The sequence below is a fragment of the Arachis ipaensis genome, chromosome B3 (assembly GCF_059453495.1).
Source record: "Arachis ipaensis isolate K30076 ecotype BB chromosome B3, ASM5945349v1, whole genome shotgun sequence".
Taxonomy (NCBI): Eukaryota; Viridiplantae; Streptophyta; class Magnoliopsida; order Fabales; family Fabaceae; genus Arachis; species Arachis ipaensis.
The window spans coordinates 115,355,643-115,377,295 of record NC_142438.1 but is presented as its reverse complement, the minus strand read 5'-3'; the positions used below and the strand labels follow the sequence as shown (position 1 = coordinate 115,377,295).

The window sequence follows — 21,653 nt, the reverse complement described above, 5'->3', positions numbered from 1 at the left end:
AAATACTAGTAATTACTTAATTGATTAATAATAATTAAACAGGAAACGAGAGCAAAGGGAAAATGGGGAGAGACTGAATATTTGAGGGCACACACACGCGTGTCTCCCCAATTTGCTTGGACAAGTCTCTTCCTTTGACGCCACACAGCACAAACCTTGCCGCCGCCACCTCTCTCTTCTTTCACTCCTTCTCCTTTCTCTTCTATGGTTCCATAACACTGACCTCAACCATGCAGGTAACCCTTCCCTCTCTTCTCTCTTATTTCCGGTTTTGAAGGCTGGGTTTACTTCGTGAGCTGCATTGTTTAATGGGTCAATCCTCAATTTTTCATCTTTTCCCTTTTCTGTGCTTTTGGAACGCGTTTCTTGTGCTTCTTGGACGCGTTTATGCTGCAAATAATAATAATAAAAGCATTCTTTTTTTATTTTACAGTTATATGCCCAGTGAAATGTATTTGGTTCCTCAGACTTAGTAGAACTACGGTGTTCTGGTTTATGTTGTTTGGTTTTGTGGAGGTCTAAATTGCCAACAGATTAAAGGGGCTGTGAAAATTTAGTTGCGTGTGATCTATCATTAATTTTCTCTGTTAGTTGGGAAATTGCTGTCATGACGTGCCTATTTTCTTGGAAAAGTTTGTTTCATTCAAGTTAGCTAGAAAGCAGAACTCTCTGTATGCTGAGTTACATATTTGGATTTTTAATTAATCTTGGTCGATTGAGAGTGCTTTCTGTGGGCCTTCTTCCTTTTTGGTTCTGTTATAGTGATTTTGGTATGTTGCTCCTAATGTGAGTCTGACATGGGATAAAACCCATGTCATTGTTCCGGTTCTAGTTAGTTAGACTTCTGATGGCCCTGGAGAGAAGAAAATCTTATGGAGATGTTGGATAGAGGAGCTATACAGAGTGTTCCATTTCTTGGAAGTTTTTATGTGACTGGTTTAGTGTTGTTTAGTTGCTTATTATATTTGGGAAGTAGGATTTTCCGCTGATGGTTAGTGGATATGGTCTTTATGGATGAAATTGTGTTAAGGCACCATTACATTTACCTTCTTTTTACTTTAAGTTTTGTGTCTTAATAGTAGCTGCTCTGATACAAGGTCACCTTGATGATTATGGTGTACACCTTCTTAGATTGTGTCTTGGCTTAGCTAGGTAGGTGGTGTTGGTGTTTCGGGCCTTGATGCTTCTTCTCCTTTACCAAAAATCCAAAGTGCAACTTTAGTTGATGATATGGACGTATGTCATGATAATGATCTATTCAACTTCATTTCCTGCAGAACATGTTACGAGCCAAGCAGATTGGTACACTTTCAAGCAGTGCTAGAACTTTTTTCCTTGGTGGTACACGATGTAATGCAGCCGATGGCAATTCATGCACTTGCTCCGAGGATGAAACATGTGTGTCAAGAAGACAGGACGTGAAAAATGAGGTTTTAAGTGCACAGAAACAATCCTCTGCTGCATCAAGAGCCATATCTGGAGTAGAAGTGCTGGTTTCAGGAAATTCAGCCAATGGGCCAGCTTCCCACAAGATTGAAGGTGCTGACCAATCCACTTGTGTACAACAAATCAGGTCTACTTCTAGTCCATCAAGTATACCAAACTCTGTAACATACGCTAGTCTTGCTGATGGTGTTCAGAACCATTCTGCACACTCAACTCCCCTTAATGCGGACCAGTTTTATAGGGCCGGTATTGCAGCTGTCAATTTTCTTTCTGATTTAGTAAATTATAAGCTTCCTATATCAGATGGGATGGGAATACTAAGCTATTCTAAAAATATGGTTGACCCTGCAAGGGCCCTACCCAACATCAGATCTTCCAATGTGAGACAAATAAGAAGAGAGAATTTTACTAGTGTTCATCCCAAACCACCTGTTTCTACTCCTATAGAGCAGCCATCAAACCATACAAGTAATTGTCATGGTGCAAAGGGAAAAGGTAAAACAAACATAGCTACAGGATTTAAGCATGATGCTTCTTCAAGGACAGAGAAGTCAGGGGTGGCACCAAATCTCCCTTTAAACAATCAAGACCGCAGGGCCTTGCCACAGAGGACAAGAACTCACTCAAACCGCTTTGTGTCAAATTCTGGTTCCAGCATGCAACCCGAAAATCCACAAATGTTGGGAACATTTAGGGAAAGTTTCAATAGACACCCCAGGGATATGAAAATGTCAGCCGGAATTGCTTCGTCCAACAGGCCTTTTACAAACACAGGGCGTGTTGTAGAAATAGTTTCAGACATATTGCGGCAGTTAAAGTGGGGTCCTGCTACGGAGAAGGCTCTATCTAACCTGAACTTTTCCATTGATCCATATCAAGCTAATCAAATCCTGAAGAACCTTCAGGACCATTCACTTGCTCTAAACTTTTTTTACTGGTTGAAGCGACACCCTGGATTCTATCATGATGGCCATACTTACACCACCATGGTTGGAATCTTGGGCCGTGCAAGACAGTTTGGGGCAATAAACAAATTGCTTGAGCAGATGGTCAAGGATGGATGCAAGCCCAATGTTGTAACTTATAATCGTCTGATTCACAGCTATGGCCGTGCAAACTACTTGAAGGAAGCGCTAAATGTGTTCAATCAAATGCAAGAGGTGGGATGTGAGCCTGATCGTGTCACATATTGTACACTCATAGATATCCATGCAAAAGCAGGATATCTTGATGTTGCCATGTCTATGTATGACAGAATGCAGGAAGCTGGCCTTTCTCCTGACACATTCACTTACAGTGTCATAATCCACAGTCTTGGAAAATCGGGTAACTTAGCTGCTGCCCATAGGCTATTTTGTGAGATGGTTAATCAGGGTTGTGTTCCTAATCTAGTCACATACAACATCATGATTGCTTTGCAAGCTAAAGCGAGGAACTATCAGACAGCATTGAAACTATATCGTGACATGAAGAATGCAGGATTTGAGCCTGATAAGGTTACTTATAGCATAGTAATGGAGGTGCTTGGCCACTGTGGGTATCTTGAGGAAGCGGAAGCAGTTTTCATTGAGATGAAACGGAAAAATTGGGTGCCGGATGAACCTGTTTATGGTCTTCTAGTAGACCTGTGGGGAAAGTCTGGTAATGTTGAGAAGGCTTGGGAGTGGTATCAGGCAATGCTGACTGCAGGTTTGCTTCCAAATGTACCAACCTGCAATTCCCTCCTCAGCGCATTCCTCAGGATGCATCGGTTGCCAGATGCATATAATCTTCTGCAAAGCATGGTGGCTCTTGGTCTAAACCCTTCTTTGCAGACTTATACTTTGCTTCTCAGTTGTTGCACAGACGCACAATCACCTTATGACATGGGATTCTGTTGTGAGCTTATGGCAATTACTCGCCATCCTGCTCATGCATTTCTAGTCTCCATGCCGGCAGCAGGGCCTGATGGTCAAAATGTGCGGGATCATGTCAGCAAGTTCTTGGACCTTATGCATTCTGAGGATAGAGAGGGCAAACGGGGACTTGTTGATGCAGTGGTGGATTTTCTTCACAAATCCGGACTCAAGGAGGAGGCCGGTTCGGTTTGGGAAGTGGCGGCACAAAGAAATGTGTATCCAGATGCTGTCAAGGAGAAAAGTTCTTGTTACTGGCTCATAAATCTTCATGTTATGTCTGATGGAACTGCTGTGACGGCATTGTCTAGAACACTTGCTTGGTTTCGCAAAGAGATGCTGATATCTGGGATCATCCCTAGTCGGATTGATATTGTGACCGGATGGGGTCGGAGGAGCAGGGTGACAGGTACCTCCCTGGTTAGACAGGCAGTGCATGAACTGCTGCACATATTCAGTTTTCCATTTTTCACTGAAAACGGCAATTCAGGCTGTTTTGTGGGGTGTGGGGAACCCCTAAGTAAATGGTTACTCCACCCTTATGTGGAAAGGATGCATTTACTTTAGTTGCTCACTGTAGAATCATTTCCCATTGAGCATAGACCCAATTTATCTATCTATCTATCTATCTATATGTTTATTGACTTATTGTTTCATAGATTATGTTGAGATAAAGAAGTGCAGACAAAGCGACAAAATTTTCCCCCTCAGCAGGAAATATAGGGGTGAAGTTTCCTTTTGTTTTCAGTATATAGAAAAAAAGGATAAGAATTTGCTGATTGCTTATCCATGTAGCAAGCCCTTTTTAGGAGTATGGTTGAAGCTTTAGATGTAGATGATTTATAATTTATGTCATATGCATTTTTCATATTCGAAATCTCTATTATCTGGTGTTAATACTTAATAGTTTATTCTTGTTCGGATGAAATACAGCAGCATATTTGATGTTTCCTTTTTTCTTCTCTGGTGTTGAAAAAAACTGGTCATTAATAATTTCATATTGCTCAAAGATGGGGTTGGTCAAAAGGCCAAGGCCCAAAGTATCGGTGCAAAAATACAAAAAAACACTCCCATGGTAACTTATAAGTGTTTTAAATATTTGTGATACAATCATACAAAGTTCAACTATTATTTAATAGTTATTAATTTATATTACTAAATATTAGAATATTTAATTTAATTTTATATATTTTGATTTTGTTTACTTAATTATTAGATTGAATTTTATACTAGTGGATTTAAGATTTTTTTTTATTTCGATATAATACTTCCTAACCTATTGTAATTGTCAGACGGAGAGATTAAAGGAGTGTTACGATATTTTTTGTTTTTGTGGTGAAACCATGATGTGAATAAATGAGGTTGCGTGAGTCTTTTTTTAATTGTATTTAGAAATTAGGTAGAAAATTGAGTAAGTTCTTTCTATTTAATTTTCAAACTTATAGTGTGGATAAATTAGGTTGAAGAGTCTTATTTTTTATTGTATTAAAAAATTAGGTAGAAAGTATCTCTTTGTATTCAATTTTAGTTTATCTTTTTTTGTTTTTTATTTTCAATTAATCTTTTTTCTTTTTCGATTTCAAGCATTATATTTTTATTTAGAGTAAAGGAAAAATAAGTTTCTGATCTTTTTTTTCGCAGACATTTTCGTCCCAAAGATTGAAAAATATATTCATGTCCCTGACCCTTTCAAAACGCGGACAAATTTACCCCTCCGTTGAAGTTACCTAGTTGGACCCGACAGAAAACGCTGACGTGGCTTCCGTGACGCTGACCTGGCCGTTACGGGATGACACATGGACTGTATCTTCTGAAAAGAGGACGTATTAGTTTCCACCACTAAAACGACGCCGTTTCTCTCCAATCCCTCCAAACATACTTTATTCCCCTTCTGCATTTTCAACCAGTATTCTAGATTCAAGCCAAATCAAATTTAGATTTTCAACCAATCAACAATACTTCACCAAATCCAGAAGCAGCAAATTCAGCACTTCCAGTTCTGCAATTCCATAATCATCAGCAATGCATCCAAAACACACAAACAAAGAATCAACAGAGTAACAAATCGCAGCAACATCAGCAAAATTTCAAGAAAAACGAGAGGCAGGAGTTTAAGCAAATTCAGATTCAACAAGCAATTCAACGACATACTCACCAACAACAGAGCACAAATTCAATTTCACAGGCTCAGTTCACAATTCAACCAGTCCAGATTGTGCAATTTATGAAAAACATGTAAGAACTCCTCATAATTCTAGAAAAATTGCTACACTATCAAATAGAATCAGCAACTTACCAGAAATTGCATATAGAGGAAACAGCTCTGGCTGAGGAGGAAGTTGCCATTCAGGGCGGCGGAGCAGTAGCAGAAGGGTTGAATCTCCCATCGACAGCAAGCGGCGTTGGCGAAGCTGCAGTTCTACATCGAGGCAGTGGTGCCGAGGTCGGTGCCGTCACAAAGGAGGAAGGAGAGGACACCGTGCATGATGGAGGCGGCTGGATCCTGAGCGGCGAAGACGGCGTCGCGAGTGATTCCACGGGTGTGCTTCGCGGCGGCGTTGTCGCGACGCGAGGAGCACCGAACGATCATGTGGAGGTGATGCGTGAGCATCTTTCCTATCTTTTCCTAGTGAATTTGCATTTAATTTGTTGAGTTTAATCAATAATTAATTATCTTTTAGCCACTATGGATGCTACTTTGAGTCTTGTGCAATTCTATTTATTTTAGGTAGCATTCGGCTGGATTTGATGGAGTTTCTGCAGCACAAGAATTAAAGGAGATAACACCGAGGAGCGACGTATGCGCGTGCCTGACGCGTGCGCGTGATTTGGAGCTTTCCATGGCGACGCGTGCGCGCACTTGACGCGTACGCGTGAAAAGCGAATTTGCTCAGCGACGTGTGCACGTACCTGACGCGTACGCGTGATACGGGAAGAAGACCAGCAACGTGTACGCATGACTGACGCGTACGTGTGACAAGTGCGAAGTGCAGGAAACGCTGATTTTAAATTCTGATTTAAACTTTATTTTTATTTTGAAATAGGAAAAGATATTATTTTAGTTTTGGAAGATAGATTTTAAATTAATTAGGATTAGATATAAAAAGGGATTGGGATTATTCCACAGAACATCCCATTCCATTAAAACTACCAAAATACATTTTATCAGAATCCTTATTTTTCTCTCTGAACCATGAGTAACTAAACCTCCACTGTTAAGGTTAGGTGCTCTGTCTTTGTATGGATTGATTTTATTATTTTTCTATTTTAATTCATGTATTGATTTAGATTTAAGAATTGTTTTCATTCTTTATCTTATGAATTTGGGTGGAACGGAAGTATGACCCATGTTCTAATTGAGTTCTTGTATAACTTGGAAAAGCTCTTTACTTGAACAACAGTTTGAAAATAATTTCTCCTAAATTCTAATTATCTGGACTTAACGGGATACGTGACATATAATCCTTTTATATTTCGGTAATTAGAGTTTCTATGGCACATAAACTAGAATTGAATTTCACCCCCTAATTGGAATTAATTGACCAAGGAATTGGCGGTTGATGAATTTTAGAGGAGACTAGAAAGGTCTAAGGAATTAGGGTCTAGTCACATATAGTTTGTCATGAATTAAATCTTGCATGATTAAAATAAATTAATAAGAAAAGCCAATCCAGAAAATAGATAATTCTGAAGCCTTAACTGTTTTCTCCATATTTTATTCCCAACTTATTTATTACCTACCTTTTGATATTCTGAATTTTCTGTTTAATGCTTTTTGAACTCTCAAACACTATTTTCTGTTTGTCTGACTAAGCCAATCAATCAATCATTGTTGCTTAATCCATCAATCCTCGTGGGATCGACCCTTACTCACCTGAGGTATTACTTGGTACGACCCGGTACACTTGCCGGTTAGTCTGTGGTTATGAATTTCGCACCAAGTTTTTGGCGCCATTGCCGGGGATTGTTAGTGATTAACAACTATTAGTTGCTTGATTGCTTAGATTAGGCGTTTTAGTTTTAATTTTATTTAATTTCTACCTTATTATTTTCGAATTTATTACTAGTAATTTTTCTTAATTTCTGAAATTAAGTTTGGTGTTTCCTAGTTTGTCTTATTTTAATTTTTCTTATTTAATTTGTCCAATAATTTCGAAAATTTTTAGTCTTAATTTTACTAGTAATTTTTGAATTTTAGTATTTGTTTGTTTTATTCAATATTTTTATCTCTTTATTCAGGTTACCTTACTGGGAATTCTCTACACAATGACGTAGAGAGTTCCATTTTTTTTGTCTTTTGTTTGTTTATGCACAAGAACAGAGACAAAGAACATCTCTTAGACTTTGATCCTGAATCTGAAAGAACTCTCAGGCGACGTTTACAACAAGCAAGACTTTGCAAGGCTGCAGAATCCACTATGGATCACAATAATGCTGTTAATGCCAATGTGAAAAATCCGAATGGGAATAAAGAACAAAGGAGAGTGCTTGGCTCTTATTTTGCTCCTACTGCAGATCTTTATGGAAAAAGCATTGTGGTGCCTCCTATAGCTGCGAACAACTTTGAGTTGAAGCCACAATTGGTCACCCTGGTGCAACAAAACTACCAATATCATGGTCTTCTACACGAAGACCCAAATCAATTTATTTCTAATTTTCTGGTAGATTTGTGATACTGTGAAGACAAATGGAGTGAACCTAGAGATGTACAAACTAATGCTCTTTCCATTTGCTCTGAGGGATGGAGCAAAGCTATGGCTAGATTCTCAACCCAAGGAGAGTTTAGATGCTTGGGACAAGGTTGTTATTGAATTTTTCACTAAATTTTTCCCACCAAAGAAGCTAACTAAGCTTAGAGTAGAGGTTCAGACCTTCAGGCAGAGGGATGGTGAAACTCTTTATGAAGCTTGGGAGAGATACAAGCTACTGATTAGGCAATGCCCTCTGGACATGTTCTCTAAATAGACCCAACTAGATATCTTCTATGAAGGCTTGGGTGAAATGTCCAAAATGTGCTTAGATAATTCTGCAGGTGGTTCACTGCACAGGAAGAAGACACCGGAGGAGACTATTGAGCTGATTGAATTGGTTGCTAGCAACCAATATTTATATTCATCTAACAGGAATTTTGTGAACTCTGAGGCTCCTCAGAAGAGAGGTGTGTTAGAAATGGAAGCTGTTAATGCTATTCTTGCTCAGAACAAGCTTATGTCTCAGCAAATAAATTTACTTACTCAGCAGATGGGTGATATGCAAGTCTCAGCTATCAACACCCAAAATTCACCTCAAGAGGTCTCTTATGACATGATAGGTAATTTTGTACAAAATGAGAATTATGATTATGCTCAATCTTTTTCTGAACAGGTCAATTACATGGGGAGTGCTCCTAGAAATCCCAATAATGATCCATATTCTCAGACCTACAATCAGGGGTGGAGAAATCACCTAAATTTTGGGTGGAGGGACCAACCTCAGAAACATCAGAATTTCAACAATAATTTTCAGGGCGGCTTCCAACAGAACAATCACAATAACCGCCAATTTCAATCTCATCAACAACAACCACCTCCGCAGACAAGTTCTAAATCCCAAGAAGATTCTAATTGGGAGATGATGAGGAGTTTTGTGCAGGAAACCAGAGCATCAATCAAGAATTTGGAAATTCAGATGGGTCAAATAGCCACAAGAGTTAATGAAATTGATCAGAGGACCACTAATAGCTTTCCTGGTAACACAATTCTAAATCCAAGAGAGGAATGCAAGGCCATCACCTTGATAAGTGGACAAGTGACAAGTATTAAAGCACAAGTTAATGAGGAGCCAGTTGAAAAAAAAGATTGCAAGGTTATTCAATTGAGAAGTGGTAAAGTAGCTGGTTCTGAGAGCAAGGTCAATGGAGAGTTAGTTGAAAAAGAAGCTCCAGAAGAGAAGAAGGAAGAAGTAGAGCACGTCCCTCCAAAGCGTGCATACAACCCATTCCCAGACTCTCTTGACACTTATCCTACACTGCCAAAGGCTCCTGAGTACAAGCCTAAAATGTCATATCCTCAGAGACTTCAAAAGGAAACTAACGACAAGCAGTTTTCAAAGTTCTTGAAAGTCTTCAGAAAGTTACAAATCAATATTCCTTTTGCTGAGGTTTTGGAGCAAATGCCTCTCTATGTCAAGTTCATGAATGAGCTATTATCAAAGAAGAAGCTTTTAAAGGGAGATGAGACAGTGGTCCTGACTAAGGAATGTAGTGCCATCATTCAGAATAACTTACCAAGGAAGATGCCGGATCCAGGAAGCTTCCAAATTCCATGCACCATTGGGAGCACAACTTTTGAGAAAGTATTATGTGATCTAGGAGCAAGCATCAATTTAATGCCCTTGTTTGTGATGAAGAAGTTACAAATCCAAGAGGTATAACCCACAAAGATAGCATTACAGATGGCAGACAAATCTATGAAGCCTGCATACGGATTAGTGGATAATATCTTGGTCAAAGTGGGTAAGTTCTTCCTCCCAGCAGATTTTGTGATTCTTGACACAGGGGAGGATGAGAATGCCTCTATAATCCTAGGAAGACCTTTCCTAGCCACTGGAAGAGCTCTAATTGATGTAGAAGTGGGTGAATTAGTGCTCAGAGTGCATAATGAGCAACTGGTCTTTCATGTCTTCAAAGATATACACTCAGCAGGTAAAGAAGAGAGGTGCATGCAGGCTGAGCTTGTTGATCCAAACCTTCAAGAACCCCCTGATGATGCTCAGCAGAAATTGTAACTCAAACCTCCATTGGTGACAATCAATAAAATTCTTCCTGACACCAAACCTAAGCTTAGTGTTGGGAATGCATCATCCGCCAAGGAGGAGGTTCCCAAAAAGAAGAAAGCACCCAGGGGATGGAGAAATAAAAAAATTCTCACTGAAGATTTCTCCCCAGGAATGAAGGTGGTATTGACTAGGAATCTAGTGTGAATTTATATAGTAAACAGAATCCTCTCTCTGGAGCATATTGAGTTGATTTATGGAGTCACAAAAAAGAAGTTCAAAGTAAGGGTGAAAAGCTGAGCCCCTATGATTCTCATCCTTAGGGGAGCTGACCGTCAAGCTAGTGATAGTAAAGAAGCGCTTGTCGGGAGGCAATCCGATAATTTCGTATCCTTAGTTATTTTTCATAGTAGTAGTTTTCTTACTTATTTGATTTTTATTAAGTTTTTACTGTTTTTTTCTGATCATGCAGCTATTTTAGAATAGGAACCGAATACTTAAGGCGACATATTCAAAAAAAAAAAAATGAGCACACGACGCGTACGCGTCATATGTGTGTGCGTGAAAAATAAAAGTGAACAGAGAGTTGCGTGGGAGTGGCGCAGAAAGTGTGCCTTTCACACAAACATGTTCATGCATACGCGTCCATGACGTGTGCGCGTCATTTGCGATTTTGGCACTCCACGCGTATGCGTCAAGCACGCGCACGCGTGGAAGAGTAAAATCGGCGTAAAAGGTGTTTTGCCAGAGAGTTATGATGGTGTGGGGCTGGAACTGTGCTGGGCGCACAAGCCCCACCACGCAGACGGGCGTCCTTGACGCGTGCGCGTCATTTTCCCATCCTGGCCGTCCACGCATACACGTCCCCAACGCGTACGCGTAGCTTGAAATTCGCGCGATCCATGCGTACGCGTCCCTTACGCGTACGCGTCGCATGCGACTCCCAAATTAAACCCCTCAGTGTCTGAATTTAAATCATCCACCCTCCTATCCTAATTCTCTCTTGTTTCTTTATCCTTTTATTCTTCTTTCATCATACTAATTTTTATGTCTTTTCATGTCCCTCTCTATTTTCAGTTCTTCTTTGCTTGAGGACAAGCAAACCTTTAAGTTTGGTGTTGTCGCTTCGCTTATGGATTTTCTATTTATTTTAATAGCACCAAAGGGAGATGAATGTTCTTCATGGAGGAATGAGATGGCCACTAGCATAACTGAGGTGGTTGAGTTCCTTTCATTCTATTTCTCTTCCGTTCTTATTTTGTTGTTTTCTATTTTCTGTTGCTTTGATTGCCTGCATGGTCTTTAGTACTTTCAGTTCTTAGAATTAGTTTCATTTTGTTAATTGTCTCATGTATCACTCACTGAACTTGAATCTAAAAAGAAAAAGATTAAAAGAAGTGATATATTGCATGAGAAATTGAGTTTATATTGAAGAGTAGTATTATTCACTTAAATGTGGTGGTATTTTCTGTGACTCTGAATGCATGACATGAACAGTGCATATTTAAATTTGAATCAAAAGAATGTTGATGTACAAGGAACAGGAATTTAGAGAACTATTATGAAGTCTCTGTAATAAGTAAAAGTTTAATCCTTGAAGCAAAAGAAACAGCATTGAAAAAAAAGGGATATAAAAGCAAGGTCCAAGGCTCTGAGCATCAATGACTAGGGAGGTCAGACATGATTAAAAGCTCAAAGAGTTGTTTCCCTAGTCACATGCTTGTGGTATTCTTGTGTCAAGTAATCCTTGAGACAAAATATTTAGAGTCGAGATCAATTGCAATTAGCAGAGTATGCCAAAGGCTTTGAGCACCATTGTTTGGGAGTAACTGAAAGAAAAATCAGAACTTAAAGAGAGTTCCCCAGTTAAGTGCTTGTGGTGTTTCTGTGTCAAGTAAAACTTGAGACAAAACATTTAAAGTCACGGCTAGGCTCAAGGTGCAAAGCACCAAAGAAAAGAAAAATTGCTGTATTCAAGGGTTAAATTGAGCTACAAAAGATTAGAGAATTCATAATATTATCTGGATTCTAATTCTGAATGACAGTGACATTCTTCTGATTTAAAGGAGAGTGAGATGCCAAAACTACTCAGGATTGCAGTTGTAAACCCCACTATAAGAAGAGACATGAGCTTAATTGAACTCTCACTCTCATGCAAATTCACATTCTAAGCCTATATTAGTTTGGTTGCTTGAGGACAAGAAACAATTCAAGTTTGGTGTTGTGATGCGTGAGCATCTTTTTTATCTTTTCCTAGTGAATTTGCATTTAATTTGTTGAGTTTAATCAAGAATTAATTATCTTTTAGCCGCTATGGATGCTACTTTGAGTCTTGTGCAAGTCTGTTTATTTTAGGTAGCATTCGGCTGGATTTGATGGAGTTTCTGCTAGGTAGCGTTCGCCATGGCGACACGTGCGTGTACCTGACGCGTACGCGTGAAAAGCGAATTTGCTCAGCGATGCGTGCGCGTACCTGATGCGTACGCACGACACGCGAAGAAGACCAGCGACGCGTACGCGTGACTGACGCGTACGTGTGACAAGCGCGAAGTGCAAGAAACGTTAATTTTAAATTCTGATTTAAACTTTATTTTTATTTTGAAATAGGAAAAGATATTATTTTAGTTTTAGAAGATAGATTTTAAATTAATTAGGATTAGATATAAAAAGGGATTGGGATTATTCCACAGAACATCCTATTCCATTAAAACTACCAAAATACATTTTATCAGAATCTTTATTTTTCTCTCTGAACCATGAGCAACTAAACCTCCACTGTTAAGGTTAGGAGCTCTGTCTATTGTATGGATTGATTTTATTATTTTTCTATTTTAATTTATGTATTGATTTAGATTTAAGAATTATTTTCGTTCTTTATCTTATGAATTTGGGTGGAACGGAAGTATGACCTATGTTCTAATTGAGTTCTTGTATAACTTGGAAAAGCTCTTTACTTGAACAACAGCTTGAAAATAATTTCTCCTAAATTCTAATTATCTTGACTTAATGGGATACGTGAGATATAATCTTTTTATATTTGGGTAATTAGAGTTTCTGTGGCACATAAACTAGAATTGAACTTCACCCCCTAAATGGAATTAATTGACCAAGGAATTGGCGGTTGATGAATTTTAGAGGAGACTAGAATGGTCTAAAGAATTAGGGTCTAATCACATATAGTTTGCCATGAATTAAATCTTGCATGATTAAAATAAATTAATAAGAAAAGTCAATCTAGAAAATAGATAACTCTAAAGCCTTAACTGCTTTCTCCATATTTTATTCCCAACTTATTTATTGCTTGTCTTTTGATATTCTGAATTTTCTGTTTAATGCTTTTTGAACTCTCAAACACTATTTTTTGTTTGTCTGACTAAGCCAATCAATCAATCATTGTTGCTTAATCCATCAATCCTCGTGGGATCGACCCTCACTCACCTGAGGTATTACTTGGTACGACCCGATGTACTTACCGGTTAGTCTATGGTTATAAATTTCGCACCAAGAGGCAGTGCTGAGTACCGACGGCGATCCTTGCAGAGGTTGGTTCTGTCCTGCTTGACGGAGAAAAAATGTCGGTAAAGATTTTCACAAAAATATCGCATTGCAAGTATAGTCTGAACCGACAATTAAACCTCAATCAACATTTAATTTGTTTGTCACTAAAGCAAATCCAATAAAAATAAATTAAAGTATTTAAACTTCCGGTCGTCTCTCAAGAAATCGCAGGGAAGTATTTTTACTATTGGTTATGGAAAAGTATCTTTTTGGGTTTTGTAATAAGAAACAAGTAATATAAATAAACAAGAAAATAAAATAACAACTAAGAAAAGTCCTAACAAGGATTGAGATTGGAATTCCTATCCTCATTATCATCATCAATTGTGATGGTAATTGCCTTTTGCTTTCACTTAGTTAACCTCTAACAATGAAGGAAAGTCAAGTGAGCAAAAATCAACTTAAGTTCACAAGTCCTAATCAAAGACTAGATTTAGTGAAACCTAAGCCAACTAGCAAGTCTCAATCACCAATTAACAAAAGAATTCTGATAACTCAAGAGTCTCTAATTGATCAATCTAAGTTAAGAACATAAAAATCTAATTTAAAATCCAACTAAGCATTTTATCAAACACTTGGAAGGCATAACATAAAAAATGATAAAATGAATAGGGAATATTAAATCTAAACAACCAATTACAAACATCAATAACTAACAATAAAAGAGAGTAACAATAAACATGAAAAATATAAATTGCATTAACAGAATCAAATGTAACAAGAGTTTATAAACATAAAAATGGCGGAAAAGGAAAATCAACAAAAGAAGATTACTAAGGTACTAGAACAAATGAAAGTAGCAAAAAACCAAATTAAAGCAAAGTAGAAGTCTGAAATTGAGAAGAGCTAAACCTAAAAGCCCTAAAACTTAGAGAGACGAGAGAGCCTCTCTCTAGAAAACTACATCTAAAATCTAATAATTGTGTGAATGAAGTGCGAATGATCCCCCCTTCTAGCTCCACTCTGTAGCCTCTAATCTTCATTTTCGGGCTTGAAATTGGGCCAAAAATAGCCCAGAAATCGCCCCAGCGAATTCTAATATCTGCAGCACGTGACGCTTTCTCACGCGTACGCGTCGTCCACGTGTACGCATCGCTGCACTATGCGCAAGGTCACGCGTACGCGTCATGTCACGCGTACGCATCGCTTGAAGTATGGCGCGATCATGCGCACACGTCGTCCACGCGTGTGCGTCAGCATCAGCTTCTCAAATCTTCATTTTCTTGTGTTCCTTCCACTTTTGCATGCTTTCTTTCCATCCTCCAAGCCATTCCTGCCCTATAAACTCTGAAAACACTTAACACACATATCACGGCATCGAATGGTAATAAAGGAGGATTAAAAATTAGTAATTTAAGGCCAAAGAAGTATATTTTCAATCATAGCACAAAATTAGGAAGAAAAATGTAAAACATGCGAATTAAATGAATAAATTTGAGAATAATAGATAAAATCCGTTCAATTCAAGACAAAATAAACCGTAAAATAGCGGTTTATCAATCTCCTCATACTTAAACATTAGCATGTCCTCATGCTAAGCTCCAGAGAAACTATAAGAGAGTGAAGAAGAATGGTAGAATTTATAAAACGCAAACTATCTATATGAATGCAACTTAATGCAAAATGCTTTTACCTACTTGGTATCTATCTTTATATATAAGCATATATGTGGTCAAAGTGAGTCAAATTTTCAAGAAATCATATTGCACAATCAATGGCTAAATCAATCATATCAAAACACATTCACAGTTGAATTGAGTTATTCAAAAGAGTTTACAAACTTGCAAGATAAGCAATGATCAAATATGGACATATGGAATTGAGCGGTTGAACCCTCACTGGATGTGTATATGCGCTCTAATCGCTCAAGTGTTTAGGGTTAAAACACTCAAATCTCCTCTAATCATACTTTCTGAAATTTTGTTCTTCATCTAACCAATCAACAAATATTTAGTGTACAAATGCAAATATCATGAGGGCTTTTCAAGGTTGTAATGGGACTAAGGTAAGGGTGAGGATATATGTATGGCTAAGTGAGCTATCATTTGAATCTTTGACTAACCTGAGTTCTCACCTAACACATGCACACACTGTATACAATTCTAAAATCCAGCTTAACCACCCAAAATCTCACTTTTTCATATTTTCACACATTCATGTATCAATTCTAATTCCATCACATATGCATTGATCTTTTTATTGAACTTAACATTGGGGTAATTTTATCCCCTATTCATTTATTTCTTCTTTTTTTTTCTTTTTTTTTTCAATATGAAAGCATAATACATCAATACATATGGTTTCTATAATTCCACATAAGTATACACCCAAATTTTCAATATTTGTCAATAACAAACAAAACACATTCTCATCAACTAAAGTTCTCACATTTTCCCACACTTAGTTGACACACACTCACTATCTTAAGCTAACCAAAGATTCAAATAGGACAATTAATTATTTTTCTGCTTAAGGCTAGTGATGTGATAATATAAAGAATAAAAAGGGGGTTAAAAAGGCTCAAAGTGGCAAACAAAGGTAGATGAAATGGTAGGCTATTTGAGATAAATGAACTATAATCAAATGATGGCCTCAATCACCTAAATGCATGAATATACACTAAATAATGGACATATAGAATGGAACAAACCAAAGATTGCAATCATAGAGAAGAAAATACACAAGAATAAAAATCATGGTTAAATAATATAACCATACAATTAGGCTAAAAAACTTACAGGTTGTGTGTTCTTAGCTCAAAAATCATATTCCAAACTATATATATACATCATGCAAGTTTCAAAAAGTTTCAACTCAAATCAATGTGAATCTTAATGCCCTTTTTAAGAAAAGGGTAAAGTATATTTTTTGTCCCTGAAGTTTCACAAAAATTTCAAAAATACCCCTAGGTTTTATTTTGTTTCAATTTTGTCCCAAAAATTTTCGATTTGCATCAAATATACCCCTGACGGCTAATTTTTCAAAATATTTAAGACCAATTTAACAACAATTTCATAAGAACAACCCTCAATATAAGTAAATCAAGCATAATTTTCATGTATTATTGTTAGATTGATCTTAAATTTTTTTAAAAATTTAGCCGTCAAGGGTATATTTGATGCAAATCTAAAACTTCTGGGACAAAATTGAAACAAAATAAAACTTAGGGGTATTTTTGAAACTTTTATTAAACTTTAGGGACAAAAAGTATACTTTACCCTTAAGAAAAAGATACATTCCTTAAAAATTTCATCATTTTCACCGACATTTCTTATATATATCCTAAATGATATGATGTGATTGTGAAAAGTTAAAAAAAAAAAATCTTAGTTTGATCCTGTGTTCAACCAAATCAATTTCTCATATGCAACGGGATAAACTAAACTCAATTATGCATATTTTTCCAATCACAACTAATAAACTAAAATACTCTATATATATATATATTATCAAACTAAAAAGTTTAGATCAAACTAGAAATCTAAGGTATATACAAGCAAAAGTGCAAAGTGCAGAAACAGAAAAGTACTCAAGACAACTAATATATACAAGAATCCAAAAGTGCAACAAAGTAGAAATGCAAATACTGAAAAGTAAAACAAAAATAAAAGCAAAAGTGTCTAAATGGTTCACCAAAATATAACTCTGCCGATGAAGGTGACCTCCCCACACTTAAATAACAGCATCGTCCTCGATGCTTCTAGATCAGGCTGGGTGAGAAGGGTCATCGCCCACTGGTCCACTGTCAGCTGCAGGTGTCTGTGACTGTGTCAGCTGCTCCGGCTGAGTCTCCTCATGCTGTGCACTCTCATGCTGGTCCTCATCCTGATGGTCCTCCTCTTCCTCCTCAGAGTGCTCCGAGAGTGTGTCAGGTTCAGAGGGGATGTCAGTACGCACAGAAGTCATAATCAGCTTCAGATGTGCATAGTGGCGCTTGTTGTGACGCTCCAACTGCTCATAGCGTCGCTGATTGCAGTGCTCCATCAGATCAATGCGCTCAAAAAGGCACTACACAAGGTGGTAAACTGGATGAGAAGTGGATGATGGTGCTGCTGAAGTAGGCGGTGCTGAAGGTGCTGCTGAGGATGTAGCCGCCTCAGTGGGAGTAGTAGTAGGTGGTCTGTGGCCTAGAGGTCCAAACCGCTTGCCGTGCGGAATGACCTTTTTGCAGTCAACAATTGGTGGTCTCTCATCCTGGGGCTCCTAGGATATCTCAGTGCGAATATCCATCTGAGTGATCAAATACGGGAATGCCAAGGTGCCTCTGACATGTACTCGAGACATATACTTCCTGATGAGTCTTAGAAGGTATAGGTCCTTTCCTTCCAAGACACACCAGATGAGAAGGATCATAGCTGCAGGCACCTCTGACTCATGAGTACTAGGCATGACATAATTGCTCAGTATCTGTTGCCACAGCCTAGCCTCATCATTGAGATAATCAATCTTGATACCCCGTGGAGTTTCCTTCGACTTTTCCATAGTCCACGGAACATCAGGATGAATGGCTATAGTACGCAGGACGGCATCCCAATCAAAACTCATAAATCGAATAGCTTCCTCGGCCTTCTGAAAACCATCTGTATCATCTGTTTTAGGCCAGAACTAGAGGATATCTTGTATTGCCTCCTCTGTGACCAAGATCTGTTTGCCCCTAAGCTGAACTGCATCAAGGATCGTCTGATAATAGTTGGAATAGAACTCACGGACCCATGATGCATTCACATCCGCCAGATCCCTATCCAGAAATACCCAACCTCTTTGTTCAATCTGATGTTCAGTATACTTCCTCAAATCGGTTGGTATTCTGAGCTTCTTTTCCAAGTAGAGTTTTCATTTTTCCACAAATACTGAAAACCTGAGTTCACAGTAAAGATTGGCAAATTTGACTGAGTCGGAAGTAGGTACAAGTTGATCCAGCCTTTTCTTGATCACTAAATTTTTTTTCACACAAAAATTCATCTGATAGAACAACAGATGACTGTCCTCTCTTCCTTTTACTGGAGCTGGCCTTAGCCTTGCCTTTCCCTTTCCTATCAGATATCTTGAAAAATAGAATTCTCAAGGTATAGATGATCAAATCAAAGCAGAGAAACAAAAAGACAAACAATATACAAATAAGACAAACATAAGAGAAATTGAAACTAAAAGTTTATATAAGATGGATACAAAAGTAAAAAGGCACTAATAAGCACAACTTGAAAGAACCTCAAATAGAAAGGAACAAGACTAGGCCAAATTGAAAGTTTATGAAACAACTTCAATGGTCAAGGAGAAGTTAAAATTGAAACAGGACCATGAAGAAGGAAACTTGGAACCTAACTTGAAAGAAAAATTAAACATAAAAGAGGTTCAAAATTCATTGGTCAACAAGGTTCTAATTGACATAGAAATCCGTTAACTAGTTCCTTGTCGTCTCCAATTATGTAATTCGAATAAAGGGAATTAAAGAAGAGCGGAAATGCCAAACAATCAATTCATGAATTGAATTTGGCAATAATCAAGTAGGACTAAAGTCAAAATGTGCCAAATTCAGTTCACAATTGGAAATTAATAGCATAAAGATTTCAGAAAAATTCGGCAGCATTCTGGCAGTAAATTGAACGTTCCCAGATTAAAAACAGCAGCAAAACAACAACTCATATGAATTCAGAGCAAGTCAGGCAAATGAGCAACAATGAACAAAAGCAATGGATTTAGGCAACATTCTTTCTTTTGAATTCAACAACCATTCCACAAGTAAGCAAGATGAATTCAGATAAATTCACATAATTGAATCCGACAATCAAGTTCAAAATGAAACAAGAACACAACAGCAATAGCAACTTAGAATCAGACATTAAGCAAAATCGTCATCACTGCAAACAGTTCATAAATTGCTCATATCAAATAACAATCATCAGCAAGAGGAAAACAGCAAGAACAACTATGCAGCAGCATCAACAAACCAAATTAACACAAGGGCAAGTCATCCGGCAACAAACAAACCAATTACAAAAAAGAAAAGCAACCGTTTCCAAACAGCAGCGGCAGTCAAGACAAGCCTAAAGAAATCCACTAACCAAGCCAGATAGCATAAACAACAAGAATTCAAACCAAAATCCACTACAAAATCAATTAACTACCTAACCACCTATAATCAACTAACATGCATTTCTAACTAAATTAAGCTAAACAAAATTTAACTAGCAGTAAATGACTGAAACAGAACTCAATTAAAGAAAAACGTGAACCTGGGAAGCAAAATTGGGACAGAGGAAGAGAAGGGACAAGAGAAGGGGAAATGGAAGCAGAGGGATGCCGGCCCAGAGGTGGCAGCTGCAACAGCGGCGTAGTGGCTGGCTGTGGCGGCCACTGGTGGTGGCAGGAAGAGGAAGATGGAGCGAGAGAGGAGAAGAGGAAGAAAGAGGGAGGAAGGGTAAGAACGGGGTTGTCAGCGGTAGTTCGGGGTCGCCGGAGCTGAGTACTGGTGGCAATAGGGTTCTGTGAGTTTTAAGAAGAAAATAGGGGAACGTTGGAGGGAAGAAGGTGGAAAAGGGGACGCGAATTGGCTAGGGTTCACGCGCCAGGGGTGTTATCGCATTTAAGTCCACGCGTACGCGTGGATCACGCTTGAGCGTGGAAGAGAGAAATAGGCATCGACGCGTACGTGTCAGTGACGCGTACGTGTCAGCGATGCGAACGCGTGAAGTGAGAGAAATGAGGATGACGCGTACGCGTAAAGAACGCGTACGCGTGGATGAAAATTGTGCAAAACGCATAGTTTCAGCACACTTGGCGCACAACTCTGTTCAATTTGTACTGGGGCAGCATTTACTATGACACGTGCGCGTCGGTCACGCCTACGCGTGGGAGGCCAGAAATGAACAGGATGCCGCGTTTGGGACGCGCACGCGTGGATGGAGTTGTGCGCCTGGCACTCCACCCGCACGATTCCAGCGTAACTCTCTGTTCATTATACTAGAGAGTGAAATTAGCATCGATGCGTAAAAGTGACAGGCTCCCCTTTTTTTTTAACGTTTCTTCAGAAATAACAGGCTACCAAAGCAATGCCAAACATGATTAAGCAAGTGAAACCATAATTTAAACTAAATAAACATAACTAAAAATAAAAATTTAACTTATTACCAATGTAAACAAAAGAGAAAATAGGAAGAATATACCATTGTGAGGTGTCTCCCACCTAACCCTTTTAGTTAAAGTCCTTAAGTTGGACATTTGGTGAATTCCTTGTCCATGGTGGCTTGTGCTTGAACTCATCTTGAAACTTCCACCAACTCTTGGACTTCCAATAAGCTCCAACATTTTCAAGTGAATTCACCAAGACTTGATGAAGTTCTTCACAAGCTTTGAGCTTCCAAAGTTGATCCTCTTGTATGCCAGGATCCCAAATCTTGTTTCTACACCCGTCTTTAAGTGGATCATCATTGTTCCAACCGGGTGGCAAGCAATCCAAATTCTCAATGAAGTACCAAACTCTTCTCTTAGATCCAACCAATTGATCACTAGTCTAACCCTTGCATCTAGCTCTTGAAATCTCAACCTTAATGAGTCTTGATTTGCAACTCCAACCACTAAACATTCTTCTCTTATGCTTAATTCCACAAAGCTTCCTAAGTTGACCATCTGTTTCAAGCATACCATACTCAAGTGGGACAATAAAGCTAATAGATATAAGTTTTACCTACTTAAATGAAGGAGTAGACGGCAACCTAGGTAGAGAAGTCTCCAACGATCTTGACAAAGCATATTCCACTCCCGTCCATCCTTTTCGAAGGACTTCCACCTTTTGAAGAGATTCTTCACATTCAAGCTCTTTCTCACCGGATTCATCCAACTCTTCTCTATCACTCAAATCATAAATATGAGGTTGAGATAAATCTACCTCAATATTGCTTTCAATTTCATTGGGAGAAGGCTCTTCTAACTTAAGAATTTCACTTGTGGATGAAAATTCATGACTAGGATGGCTTGATTCATGATCATCATCACCAAGAGAAC

General features: G+C 38.3%; 1 protein-coding gene and 1 pseudogene across 1 annotated transcript; one reads left to right on the top strand and one right to left on the bottom strand.

Moving 5' to 3' along the window:
* Positions 1–26: 26 nt before the first annotated feature.
* On the top strand, positions 27–4,238 carry LOC107630789 (pentatricopeptide repeat-containing protein At1g74750). Its single transcript, XM_016334027.3, has 2 exons — positions 27–236; positions 1,278–4,238. Exons 1-2 carry the CDS (start codon positions 231–233, stop codon positions 3,906–3,908), a joined length of 2,637 nt encoding a protein of 878 aa, XP_016189513.1. The 5' UTR covers positions 27–230; the 3' UTR covers positions 3,909–4,238.
* Positions 4,239–17,357: 13,119 nt separating this feature from the next.
* Positions 17,358–18,197, bottom strand: LOC148572135 (uncharacterized; annotated as a pseudogene).
* Between the last annotated feature and the right edge of the window lie 3,456 nt (positions 18,198–21,653).